The sequence below is a fragment of the Pongo pygmaeus genome, chromosome 13 (assembly GCF_028885625.2).
Source record: "Pongo pygmaeus isolate AG05252 chromosome 13, NHGRI_mPonPyg2-v2.0_pri, whole genome shotgun sequence".
In the NCBI taxonomy this organism is placed as follows: domain Eukaryota; kingdom Metazoa; phylum Chordata; class Mammalia; order Primates; family Hominidae; genus Pongo; species Pongo pygmaeus.
Window position 1 is genome coordinate 59,451,398 of NC_072386.2, and position 13,839 is coordinate 59,465,236.

Consider the following 13,839-nt stretch of genomic DNA (forward strand, 5'->3'; position numbering starts at 1 on the left):
CTTCTTTTTTGAGACAGGGTCTTATTCTGTTGCCCAGGCTGAAGTTCAGTGGCGCAATCATGGCTCACTGCAGCCTTGACCTCCCTGAGGTGATCCTCTTAGCCCAGCCTCCCGTGTACCTGGGACAACAGGCACATGTCACCAAGCCCAACTGATTTTTGTATTTTTTGTAGAGATGGGGTCTTGCCATGTTTCCCGGGCTGGTCTTGAACTTCTAGGCTCAAGGGATCTGCCTGCTTCCCAAAGTGCTGAGATTACAGGCGTGTGTTACTGTTCCCTGCCTCTTATTATTCTTAATCACTCTTTTAATCAAGATGTTTGGTATATTTTTTCCTTCTTCCATCTACATTTTTAAGAACTGTTTTCTTCTACCTCATGTTTATCAGCTTCCTTTATTGCCTCTTTAGAAGCAGGAAGCACAGGTTATAAATCAGTATGGGCAAATACTTTGCTGTCTTGTTTTGAAAAAAATCGTAATTAAAATTCATGGTACAAAGAATTTCTAAAGTGGAAAGTTGCCTTTCCAAGATATTACTATGTCTTATTTTAGAATTTACTGTCGGTAAACTAATCTACATTATTAAATAAGATTCAGTTCATTGGAATCACTGAGTAATTACTATTACTATGTTTGATAAGTATTGTTTGGGTGACATTATTAGTTTTATCACTTATGCTAGGTTGCTTTTAGGAATTAGCCTCAGCATTACTTGAAAAGAGATGGAAAATACTTTATATGTCACAAATCTAATAAATTTGTACTTAAAATAATACTACAAATATAGAAAATTTTCATTGGATAATTTTTAAAAATCTGAATGCAATACAGAATAAATAAACTTCATCTCTTAACGGACTCCTAATTTTTTCTTAAGGCACCGTGACAGAGAAGCTTTTCCCAAAGATTATGATATAGAGGGTCCTGAGAAAGTTAAAAAACTGTGTAATTCAACATATCGGCGACTTGGAACCGATGAATCCCCAGTAAGTAGTTGCTATTACTTCATTTTAAGTCTGAAATCTTTGTCATAGTGAAACATAAAAAGGTAAAGGGAGGAGTGTTTTGTGCAGCACTATCCCTCATTAACTGTGTTAGTTACTTAGATGACTTAGTCACTGTGTGCTGAAGCAACATTACCTGTAAAATGTGCCTACCTCACAAAGTGATTGGGCGAATTAAATGAGATGAAGCAAGTTGAGTACGTGGCATGGTGCCTGGCACATAAAAGTGCCTAGGAAATTGTTCCTGTTGCTATGATGCTGTTGTCACTACAGCAGCAATATCCTGCTAGATGTCTCCTTTCACCTCCACAATAACCCTGCAAAGTAGGTATTACCATCTCTAATTACAGAGGAGGGGAAAGAGGCTCTTAAAGACTAAGCAACTTACTCAAAGTCACACAGCTAGGGTGTGGAAGAGGGGGAGTTTATACCCAGGTCTTTGGTTGCAGGTGTTTTGTACTTATCTTAAGCTGCTGGAGTTGTGAGTAATTAAAACATGCTATTAACAGTCTCATAATGTTTGTACGATCCAGTTACAAGAAGAATATTTATGGCATAAGTAATTCCTGTTTGAATTGAGGTGAGCGGGTTACTGCTTGGCTACCTAGGTGTCTGTCCAGTCAGCATAAGGCAAGAGCTCAACTCCTAGGAGACCCCCAAATTGGGTCCTACGATGTCAGGCGCTTTGGGGCCAGCTGAAGACAATTTAGCCTTAGAGGATGGCCTCAGGGCATGAAGAGCTGGTGATTTGATGAGGGTGGTTGTATAAGTGATGAAAAGATGGGATTTGTGTCACATTCTGCCCCCTCAAGGCTGGGCTAGTTTTAGACCAGCATTTGAAATGGGGCAGGTATAAAAAGACGCATAATTCCACATTGGAAATTATTCTAGAAAATTCTCCATTCTGCAAGGTAATGAGGACAAATTAGCTTAGCATGGCAGTGCCATTTCCTCCTTTCCTCTTATAGTTGCAGTGGACAGAGAGTAAAAAGGATCGCCTGGAGAATGGGCATTTATCATAAAGTGACAGCTGCCTGGATATGGAATGAGCAAACTGGCAGGAACTAACACAGCTCTAAAGCAAGGCATACCCATTGCCACCCCAACCTCTCTGTGTCACATGCATACACAGAGTCTCTTTGGCATCTCTATTTCTCTCTGCTCAGGTTTACCTCTTGCTCCACAGCCCAGATCTCAGGGGAATCTGATGATTTCCTCAGTTTCCACCCAACCCTCTTCCCTTTGCACCAGGCTGCCTCATGGGTCATCAGCCAGCATGTGGATGGGGCTCTGCAGTGTGATGCCCACCTCAGTCAACATCCACTTGCTCCATTCCCCCACAAACACAGCTTCACCTTGCTTTCTTCAGCGTGGGGCTGTGGTCAGGACAAGAGTAAGTTGGGCAAGACAGGCCTTGCTTGACATGCACTTAGAGACTTTGGTTCTTAAAAAACATGTATTTTTGATTCCTATATTAAAGATGTTTTTAAAGAACTTTTGGTCCTTAAAAACATTCATTTTTGATTCCTATATAGAAACGCTCTTGGTCTCTGGATATTCCTATACCTCATATCATGGGGGAAGTGAGAAGAAGCGGGATATGAGGTATAGGAACCACAAACGTTCCTTCCCCAATATTATATGCATTACAGTGGTCAAGCCTCAGGTTTAATGAGAATGTGTAAATAAATAGTAGTATTTACTGTCTGTATGACTTTTTGTTGATGGCCATTGAAACCCTGTCCTTCACCTGCCAGATTTGGAATGTGTATTCAATAGAAAAGAAAATAGACTAAGGAATCAGTATTTCTGATGGAACTGCTATTCTCTATCTTAATAGCAATTTACATTTTTCCCTATAGACTTTCTGTGTATAAAGCACTGGCTCATCCATCTTGTTTTTCATTCTTCACAACAAAGCTATAAAGCTGTCAAAAATATATTATTGTTTAGTTCTAAACCTAGACTTACAGATCTTAAATGACTCACCCAAGGTCCCAAGTGTAAAGAGAAGGAGGGGATACTGGTGCCAAGCCCCCACACCTTCACATGCCAGGTGTGAGGCTGGATGTAGTAAGAGAATGGGCAAGTTCTTCTTCCTGTTGTCACAGAGTTTTGATAAGGGCCTAAAGACACTCTTGATAGTTGGCAGGAACCACATGCCTTAAAGCAAGAATCTGGGCCACTTAGGCAGGACCTGCTAAGAGACTAAATTAGATTAAACCAGTATGAGTAGTTATGTCCTTGAAGACAAGGGACTGAAGAGTTAAAAGAGGATTCATGTAGTTGTGGGTTCTGTGCCCCTCTTTCTCCAGTTGAGAGGGGTTTCAAGGGAACCACTCAGAGAGATTAATATGTATGTCCTGGAATTTAGAAGACTCGGGGTCCAGTCACATGCCTAAAAACCTAAATGTGAGAGGCCATGCCTGATACGGCACAGCAGAAAGAGGGAGTGCACTGCCCTCGGGGCAGGGACAGTAGTGGTCAAGAAGAGACTTGCCTAAGACTTTTATTAAACAAAAGGAAATAACTTGCTGTGGGAGGGAAGGGGCAGTTTGATTAAAAATGAAATTGCTTTATGATTGCATCCTATTGATGCAATAGGATCAATTCAACAAGATGGTTCCATTAAAAGTGCTTCATTTCATCCTCTAGACAGCTCTTCAGGCAGGTATCATGTGTGATCCACATTGGATAGATGAGGGAGCTGAGAACAAGTGAAGCTTAATCACTGGTGAAAAGTCAAACAGCCAGAAAGTGTATCAAAAATTAAAATCTGTTGTTCTTCTCTGGCTCTAAACGCTAAGATCTTAGAGACTTTTCCAAACTCCCTCTTGGAGTACCAAACTTTTCCACGTCTAGTGTGCTGGCCTTTTCACCCCGCTACACTGCACCTTCCTTGTAGAAAATAGACCTGATTATTTTTTGCTCTGGCTTGGATATTGTGTATCTCACTGCATATGTGTTGGGGCTTTGATTTCTTACATCTCAGCCATAACTTCTGTCCTATTTCCTGAATTATGTCCACACACATGCTGGCTAGCCCTATTCCCATCTGTTTCCCCTTCTGAATGCCTTCCTAACATTTTTGGTTTTTTTGCAAGATTGCTGCTGAGTGGCTGCTCTGTATGTCCACCGCATTTTCATTTAGCTGATTGAGGGTGTCCTTGTCCTTAAATGCTGCTGCAGGAGCTAATGTGAGCATCATTTATTTGTAGCAGAGTTTAAAATGGGACTTACTTTTGTCTACATTTTGGCTAAGGCTCTAAAAGTCTAAGAACAGAACAATAGCCTCATGTGCTGAAGTAAAGAATTAGGTCACTTATGCAAGATCCTCAAAGAAAATGGTGCTAATAGGCTCCCACTCACATGAGGGATATAAGAGAATTGAAATGCAAGAAGCCTCAAGAGGAGTTTGATAGTACAGAGAGGGTTTTGGAAAGAGTGTGCTCTAAGTCTTATCTGCAAGGACCCTTGTGTGCCTCACGAAGTTAGACACAAGACTCTGGTGACTGGTCAGAGGAAGCAGAGCAGAAAGAGGGAGCCAGCTCCTCTAGAGGTGGAGCAACGATGTGTGAATCCTCGGTCCCAGATGTGCCTCTTGTGGATCCATTGTGGACCATGGGGAAGAAGAAAATGACATGGAGTCATTTCAGAGCCTGTCGAACAGCATCTCATAGTAGGTGTCCAATAAATATTTGTAGAAGGAAAAAAAGGAGAGATGGGAGGGCGTCTAGCTGGGTTTCCAGGAGCTGAGGCAAGACATTTAAGTCTAGCCAGAGACATCTTCTATCATGGGACATGCCATTCAATGTTCCCAGAGGTGATCCCAAAGTCTACCAGAACCTCCCAAGAAAGTCACCTTGGAACATTCACCAGTGCCAGAGAGGGTCAAAGATAAACACACCCAGGGGAAACCAAAGCAAGATTACATTCTGCCATTCCCACATTTACCTCTCTCTCTTCCTCATCTCCACACATCCTTGGCATCAGTCCCCAAGGAGATAGAGGGTGGTGGGGAATAGGGAAGAAGTCCAAGTGGGATAATTGAGAAGAAGCCAACTGTGCCCCCTGTTCCCAATATAGTGGGCCAGGCCAAAGCAGCCCCAAAGTGGAGGAATGAGAATCTTCCCATGAAGTTTGAAGTTTTGGCTATTATATGGGACTGGCATTTTAATTACCTCAGTGAAAATCATCTTGGGACAAAAGTAGCCAGAGAAGTTTTGTATTATCTGAGTCACCAGAAATGCCCCGAGACCTGTCTTATATTTCATCAAGGAGCATGAGAAAGAACTAGTCCTCCAAATGACTGTGGATGGGCAGTGATGGAGGAAAAATAGATTTGTTTTCTGATTGTACCTACTTCTAAGTCCTACTTGTTCAATAAGCCAGTTGCCCTTTTGTATGTAAAAGAGCAGTCCATTCTTTTTTTTTTTTTTTTTTTCTGGCTGGAAAGCAATTTATTTTTCTCGTCAATGTTATGAAGAAATGGTGAACTAAACAACGTTATTCAAGGATCTGCAGTCAACTTCTGGAACTAAAAAAAAGATTTGATTCCTCATCTCACAGCTTATACCAAAATATATTTTAGGTGAATCAAAGATTTGAATATAGAAGAAAATACACCACAAAAATATAGAAGAAAACAGACCAGGCACAAGAGCAGTCCATTCTTATCATATCTCTCTATCCCCTTTCCCTACTTTAGTTTTCTTCATGACACTTACATTGCTGGACATATTTTAGACTTATTTAGTTATTAATCGTTTGTCACCTCCTGTTAGAATACGAGCTCTATGAAAGTGGGGACTTTGGTCTGTTTTGTTCCCTGTTTTATCCCCAGTTCCTAGAACAGTGCCTAGAACATAGTGGATGCTCAATTAGTATTTGTGGAAGAAAGGGAAGAAGGAAGAAATGAAGTAAGGGAGGGAGGAGGGGATGAAAGAAGGAAACAAAGAAGGAAGGGAGGGAGGAAGCGGAGGGGGGAGAAAGGGAAGAGGATAAAAGGAAGAAGTTCTACATTCAACAAACATTTTTTGAGGCCCCATTACTTTGCCAGGCATAATGCTAAGTGCTAGGGTAAGAAACATAATTCAAAAACTGGTCCTTGTATATAAGGAACTCATAGGTTCGTAGGAGAATTGGGAACACATAACCACAGTGGCAAAGCGTATGATGGATGCTATGATAGGAAGAACATCAGGATGCTGTGAGGTGTACCTGAACTGAAATGGGTTGGAAGGAGGTTTGGGTATGGTTTCCTTTGAAGCTCTGGAGCTGACTCCTAAAGGAACCATCTCTTGGCAGAATCTGGAAACATACCATTCAGGTTTCAATGGTGGGATAATTGATTTCCTACTTCAATGGTCCCTCAGGTTTCAGGAGGCCAAGTGAGGCCATTGGGGAGATAGATTCACAGGAGAACAGTAATTCAAGCCACTGGGTTTGCCCTGATTGTCTTATTCTAAGCTTAGTGGGTAATAGCATTCTAAACTATGGTCTTTTACCTGGACTTTATTCAGGTGCTACATATGTCTACCCGGGTGAATTCCATGAAAACTAAAATCATCAAGAGTATGTCTATCATCATTGCTTCAACTTGTAAAGCCTCTCACCCAAGGATCCTCACAACACTACCAAAGGCCCTATCACAATCACTTTTGTTACCTTCCTAGCATTTGAAGCTGATACTAAAGTGAGAGCCACCGGGAGGCCAAAGAAAGACCACTTCTGAGAAAGGGGTGCATGTTGAATCCCATACACTTAGAAGGATTAAGTACAGAACACATATGATGCTGTGTCATAGAAGCTGAGAACTTCTCAGACATAAATGAACAAAGAAATACATGAGCAATTTATTAAACAGATTTTTCTTATACAGCTAGTGGCTCAATGCCAAGGCATTTTTGGAACTAACAGGACAACATTGTTGAGCAAATTAGGCTAATATTAACAGCATCACAGATATTTTGGATTTAAAAATGGCAAATAAATGAATAGTACAAAAGTATATTAGCATTCATTTTATGAATAGATTAAGAATAGCCAAATAAGCCTAAATCTGAGCTGTTTTAGTGAATAAAAATATCACATTTGAAAACTAATGTCCTAAAAGGGATACAAAGGATATAATTATACCAGATATGGGAAATTCAATTATTTACTTAATTGGTTCAAGTATTTTTTTCTTTGACATTGTAGGATAGTATTTTGACCAGTATAATCTTATAATCTTAGAGATGCTTCTTGCATTCATATCTAAGCACCTGAAAAGGGTATATGGATCAAATGTTTATAAATGGAATATTTTAAATGCCATTGCAGGGCAAAGGAAGATGTTTGGGGATAGTAGGCTGTTGAGCTAGGGTCTCTTCTTGCTTCCTGTCTCCATAATCTTGGAGCTTGTGGTTGATGTCACAGGTTTCAGCATTATGTCCTGGAACAACTTTGGATCAGCTTTTCCAATATCACTACAATGACATCTGGCTTTCCTGTTTTAGGAATTCCGTATCAATTTTGGCCCACTGAGTGTACTCCCCTTGTTTTCTGCTGCATCTCTGAGTCTATTTATTCTAGCAAATATCTTCTCTGTCATTTCCAGACATTTGGGATGGGAATGAAAGCAGGCCACCCAGCGTTTTGATCCCATCACTTTCATTTGCTGCTCCTTTTCTACATCAGTAATCATGCCCTAATTTAACTCTTACAGAAACTAGACTTTAATTTTTCATGTATATTAGTTTGCTTAAGCAGGTGTAACTGTTATGTTGAACAAATGAGACTTGAATTGGGCAATCATGTGCACGTACATACACACACACCCGCACGCACAAACATGCAGAGACACACACATCCATATTTTTTGCCTCCACTGCCTATTTACCCTGCTTTCTGGAGTCGGTTCTTCCTTTATGCTTGGACAAAATGCTGTGCAGCTTCCTTAGGTTTTATGGTCAATCTCAGATAATGAAAAGCCTATTGGTCACATTTCAATAACTAAAATATTTCATCAAAATGATGAATTTCATTTAGAGTGAAAGCTTTTCTCTTCCTCCAGCTATAGCCTGCTCTAGGCTGGTAAGTCTGCAGAGGGAAGTGAGTGTGAAGGGTAGGCTGGGTTGGATAATTTTTTATTTCTCCACCTGCTCTGCTTTTCCTTTCCCCCAGACAACTAGAAGAGCCTTTTGTGTTTATTTTACTAATATTAAATATTTAATTGAGACTATTTTGTGACAAGAAGTGGTTTCGTTATCTCAGAGTGATCAGGAAAAAATGAGACTTGTTATAAATTTATTTCTGCTAGAGACAGGAAAAGGAGCATCCCATAAGACAGGTGTGGTGGTGCATTCTTGTAGTCCTAGCTACGTGGGAGGCTGAGGCAGGAGGATTGCTTGAGCCCATGAGTTTGAGGCTGCAGTGAGCTATGATTGTGCCACTACACTTCAGCATGGGTAACAGTGAGACCCTATTTCTAAAAAAAGAGAAAAAAAAAGAAGAGGAAGCAGGAAGAAGCTCATAAAAGCTTGCTTGAAGAGGTAGTTGTGGAAAACAATAGAATTATTTTTCTGATTGCACCCTATGAGTCTCAGTTGTTCAAAATAATAGCAGTTATATTTGCAGAGTCCTCTCTCGGATCCTTTAGAATCTTTACATGGCACTGCTGAGTTAACCTAGATGTGAAAACAGCCAGGATTTCCAAGGACAAAACTTCTGAGAAATAAGTATGGTCTTTCTGATGATTTTAAAAGATAATCAAGCCTTTGTATTTTTTTTTTTTTTTTTTGGCAATGGTGCAGAAAAGCTACAGTTGGTAGGGAGAATGCTGCTTAACAGGCTAAAATAAGACTCTTCCTTAGTTATGACTGAAGATCTAAGATAATAGATGCCAACTCCTCCTTTATTCCAAGTAAGTGAGATGCCAACCCACTCATGCAGAACATGCAAATTATTTGGGTGGTAACTGAGTTTTGAGCTGCTTGGTGTCTCATTCACCTTGATGATTTAAAAACAAATAAAAATGGTTGAAATCAAAGAGATCTGGTCAAAATAATTTAGCAGTTGGAGGAGTTGTCTGGAGAGAGCGTGCATGCTGTGAATCTCACCCCTCTAATCTCTTAAGGGTAGGGGTGGGAAGTGTGTCTCCTTAATTTCCACCCTGAGAGTGGGGCCTCAATGATACCACCCAGGGAACTTGATGCACTGGAGTCTCACTCATGCTTGACAAAACGCTACAGACTGGAGGGTTCCAGAAGCAGCCTGTGGCATCAGAGGGAAAAGCTTGATGTGAGAAGTACCTGAGCTTCTAATATGGTTTTGCTCTGTGTCCCCACCTAAATCTCATCTTGTAGCTCCTATAATTCCCACGTTATAGGAGCTACAAGATGTGGGAGGGACCCAGTGGGAGATAATTGAATCATGGTGGCAGGTCTTTCCCATGCTGTTCTTGTAATAGTGCATAAGTCTCATGAGATCTAATGGCTTTAAAAACTGGAGTTCCCCTGCACAAGCACACTCTCTCTCTTTGCCTGCTGCCATCCATATAAGATATGACTTGCTCCTCACTGCCTTCTACCATGATTATGAGGCCTCCCCAGCCCAGTGGAACTGTAAATCCATTAAACCTCTTTCTTTTGTAAATTACCGAGTCTTGGGTATATCTTTATCAGCAGCATGAAAACGGACCAATACAGCTTCCTTCACTGTGGGTCAGAGGAATATACTTTCTGGGTGCCTGTAAAGAACCCAGGAAAGAATTGTCAGTGGGGATTATCTAAAATGAATCTTGCTGTGAGAGATTCTGCCAAGGGTAAGTCATCCTCAGCAGAACAGTCTGGTCAACCTGAAATATATAACCTGAGAAGTCATAAGTGTTCTCTTCATTCCCTGTACCAGTCACCCAGGTTATGTGTCTACTGGATTTACTTCCCATAAGTGCAGCACAAATGAGAATTCATTCTAGAAGAATAGAAATTGGGATTTAAAAATAATTCGTACTCAGGAAAACAGGGAATATGAATGATATTATGAAATGAGCTTCCTCTATCCATTAGATATTTTCTATATTATAATTTGTCTCAAGCTAGATTTTATTATGTAAATTAAATGGAAATTTTAGTGATTATCTTGCGAGTTTGTGCTGTGTTAATTTAGCTATCTCACATACCAAATTGCCAATCTCCAGTCTGTGATATACATATATACAAAGCCCAAAAGACTTTTAAACATATGGAAGTGCTTTTATGAAGTACCATCCTTATGTCAGGTTATGAACATTTCTGCACCAGAGTGATTTTTTCACATTAAGATGGTGTAGGATTAGGTTTGCCTACATGCAACAGACACTGAAAATCAACAGAGGCTGTTCATATAGGGTTGTATTATTTCATGTAAAGGGTCTGGAGGATAGCAGGACTGGTATGAAAGTTCTATGTATTGTCAGAGACCAATTTCTTCCAGTTTTCTGCTCTGCCATCCTTGGGTAGGACCCAAGATGGCTGCTGGAAAACAGTCATTATGTCCCCATTCCAGGCAGCAAGAAGGAAAAGAAAAGGAGGCCTTTTCCTGGAAGTTCTTTCCAAGGAAACAACTATTTCCACTTATGCTCAATTGTCCAGATCATATGATCATATGTAAGTGTAAAATAATCTGAAAAATGTGGTCTGCAACACTAGGCACCCAGCTAAAGTTTGGGGATTCTATTGATGATGAAGAAGGAATGTCTAATATTGGGAGACAACATTTGCTGCTGGTACAGGAAACAGAAGTTAAGAGTTGTCTTTGGAGTCAGATGGCTTCTCTTTAATTCTTGGCTTTACCACTTACAGGGTCGTAACTTAAGTCGGGTCTCAAACTTTCCATGTCTTTATTTCCTTATGTGTAAAGTGAGAACTGTAGAGTTGTCACAAGCATTTAATGTGAAGATATTTAGAACGGTTTCTGGCCATGTGCTGTTATTACCATTATCCCCATGATTTACTATAACCTACTATGCTATAGCTAGTATAGCCTCTGGAGTTTGTTTACAAATCTAGTTGTAGAACCTAGTATGATGCCTGGCACTTAATAGATGTGGATAGATGGATGAATGAATGAGGCAGACTGCATGAGTCTTAAATTGTGGAGCTTCTACTTTCTAGCTGATTTGCCTGGGCATTATTTAATCCCTTCCAGCCTTAGTTTTCTCTTTTTTAAAACAGAAATAAATTATACCAAGTGTTCTTCATTTGCACCTCCAGATCCACTCTCCACTCTTCTCACCCTGCTTTGTGCCAAGGAGGCTGACCTCTAGGGTTGGCTGCAATGAGCTCCTTGCCTTCTGGCTTCCCACTGGATGGGCCCATGGAAGGCACTGGCAGGTGACCAGAGGTGAGAGGAGAGGGAGCTTGGACACTTATTCCTGTGATTTCCTCCCTGTAGGACCACGGTTTGGCAGTGGCTGGGTTTCTGTTATGAAAGATACAACTATCAGATGGCCCTCACTACAGCTGTAGGTTGTTCTGAGTAGGTTGATACAACTATCAGGTGGCCCTCACTATAGCTGTAGGTTGTTCTGAGTTACAGTAACTGTTCTACCCTCAAGGTTCTCCACTATTGCTATCCTCAGTGTGCTTCAATAGTGTTGATTTTCTTAATGATTCCCACACGTTTATAAAGAGATCCTTCGTTAAGTTCTCCTCAGTCCCCAATTTGATTGTTTTTCCCTTCTGAGACCATGATTAATATTAATACATAACACTCAGAGGGTTGCTTTGAGAAGGTATTGAAATAATGCATTTGAAGTGCTTAGTACATTGTCTGGCACAGAATAAGCACTCATTCTGCTCCACTAATGCTATGATTATCTGTTTCCTTTTACTCCTCTATTTTATGTTTGGCAATATCTTTGTTTCATATGATTTTCAAAGAGTTGGTTGATTTGCTGAAATATTTTACTGTTAAAAATCATCAAAGCATATCAGCTTAATTTTTACACTTGATCTTAGCCAAAAGGCTGAGAAGCAATCTAAGCTTAATTTTTTGGTCAATCTTACACCTTCAAACAAAATGGTGGCTACTAATTTTTTCTCAAAAATTTTTTTTTGCTGTTAAAATAAATAAGACCCAATGTAGTGTCCCCTACCATCGACTTTGAAACCTGAACATCTAAGAAGAAGAGTAGTTGAGCTAAGGATATACGGATCAAAGCTGGGAAATTTGGCTGGGAGGATAGTTATTCAGGAGGTTGAGGTCTTGGAGAGCAGTGCTCTGAGAAGCCAAGGATCTAGAGAGCCATGGAGTAGACCAGGAAACCAGCACCAGAGACTTAATCAAAATGGTTTTGACTAGGCTAGACTCCTGGTTATAGAAAAACCTTGTTACTAAAGCAAAATGGACCCAAAGTGTCTGACTATAGCCATGATACTCTTGCAGTTGAAGGCTCTGGTTTTCTAAAGAGTGGTCTCTCTTTAAAACCAACCAACCAACCAACCAACAAACAAACAAAAAACAACAACCCAGAGAGTCTAGTGGTATTAATGTGTTCTGAGGCTTCATGAATATCTTGGGGAATCTAGTCTTTCAGATAAAGTAATGGATTTTCTTGGTGGTGAGTTCTGGTTCTTGGCTCTGAACCTCCAGCTGCATGATATTCTAGAGTTTTGTATGGAGAAAATATTGAATCCCTTACATCCATTTTTGTTCCTTTGATCCCTGAGATGCTACCCTTGATGTTTCTGCAATTGGTTTGAGTACATCTTATAGTTTGCAGATTTTTCCACATTGCAATAATTGCTTAGTAATTAATTGAATTATGCTGTATGACAGAGAGTGAATAATAATGATGACGATGATGATGATATCTGAAGTCCTTGTGATTTACAAAGTGATTGCTACAAACATTTTCCTACTCAGGGTATTTAAAATATACCAACCCTGAAAAGGATGAAGAAGGAAATAGAAAGCAGGTAAAGTTAGTATATTTAATTGAATGCAGTTCTTTCTGTTTCATAGAAACAATCAATTTGCTTTTTATTTCCCAACAGCATCCAGTAATTGCTATTTTTACATATTTACGATGAAATAATTGACAGCTATGAGCTATTACTTATTTTTTATGTCAACTAGAGTCAACAATTAAAATCAGAATGTACTTCAATAAAAACATGTTTTAGTAACTGACCATTTTTAGTGAGAATTCATTTTTCTTATATGTGGCTTCTATGTTTCCAGATTTGGACATCAGAAACACATGAAAAGTTGTCTCAAGTGTGTTTAAACACAGAATGGGCTGAAATGAAGAGCAAGCCTTTATTGAATGAGGAAACAGTGAGCTCTGGGATTATCGAAAGGTATTCTTAATACTTTATAGAATGTGGACATGCAGAAAGGACTTGTATAAGTAGCAAAAAGGTATAGTGACCCCAGTTCCACACTAAAGGAACACATCAAGCACATTCGTCTCAAGCTTCCATTCTTCCTGCTCATGCTCTTCTCTCTGTTTGGGAGTTTCTTTTCCTCAATTGTTTACCAATCAACTCTCTACTTGTTCTGGGCCCAGCTAAAATGCCATTTCCTCTTTATATGTGGTTTTTTTTTTTGTTTTTTTTTTTTTCTGGCCCAGGGTTCTGACTATCCAGGTTTGAACCCCAGCTCTACAATTTACTGTAAAAGTTACTTGGTGTTTATAAGCCAGCTTGTTCACCTGTAAAATGGGAATTACAAAAGCATCTACTTCGTAGGGTTGTTATGAAATTTAGACAAAATAAAGTATGAAGTGTGCATAGAAGTATTGACTGACAGGCAGTAAGAATTAGGTAAGCTGTCATTAATCAGAATTAATTGCTTTTCTATTTTTGTTCT

At 39.8% G+C, this 13,839-nt stretch overlaps 1 protein-coding gene across 4 annotated transcripts in view; it reads left to right on the plus strand.

The window, feature by feature from the left end:
* Positions 1 to 13,839, plus strand: part of CFAP95 (cilia and flagella associated protein 95) — an 83,548-nt gene that overhangs the window by 20,080 nt on the left and 49,629 nt on the right. For all 4 annotated transcript variants that reach the window (XM_054501698.2, XM_063650426.1, XM_054501701.2 and 1 more), the window contains exons 2-3: positions 876 to 984; positions 13,210 to 13,328. In XM_054501698.2, the coding sequence (XP_054357673.1) occupies positions 876 to 984; positions 13,210 to 13,328 (228 nt within the window). The remainder of the gene's footprint in view (positions 1 to 875; positions 985 to 13,209; positions 13,329 to 13,839) is intronic.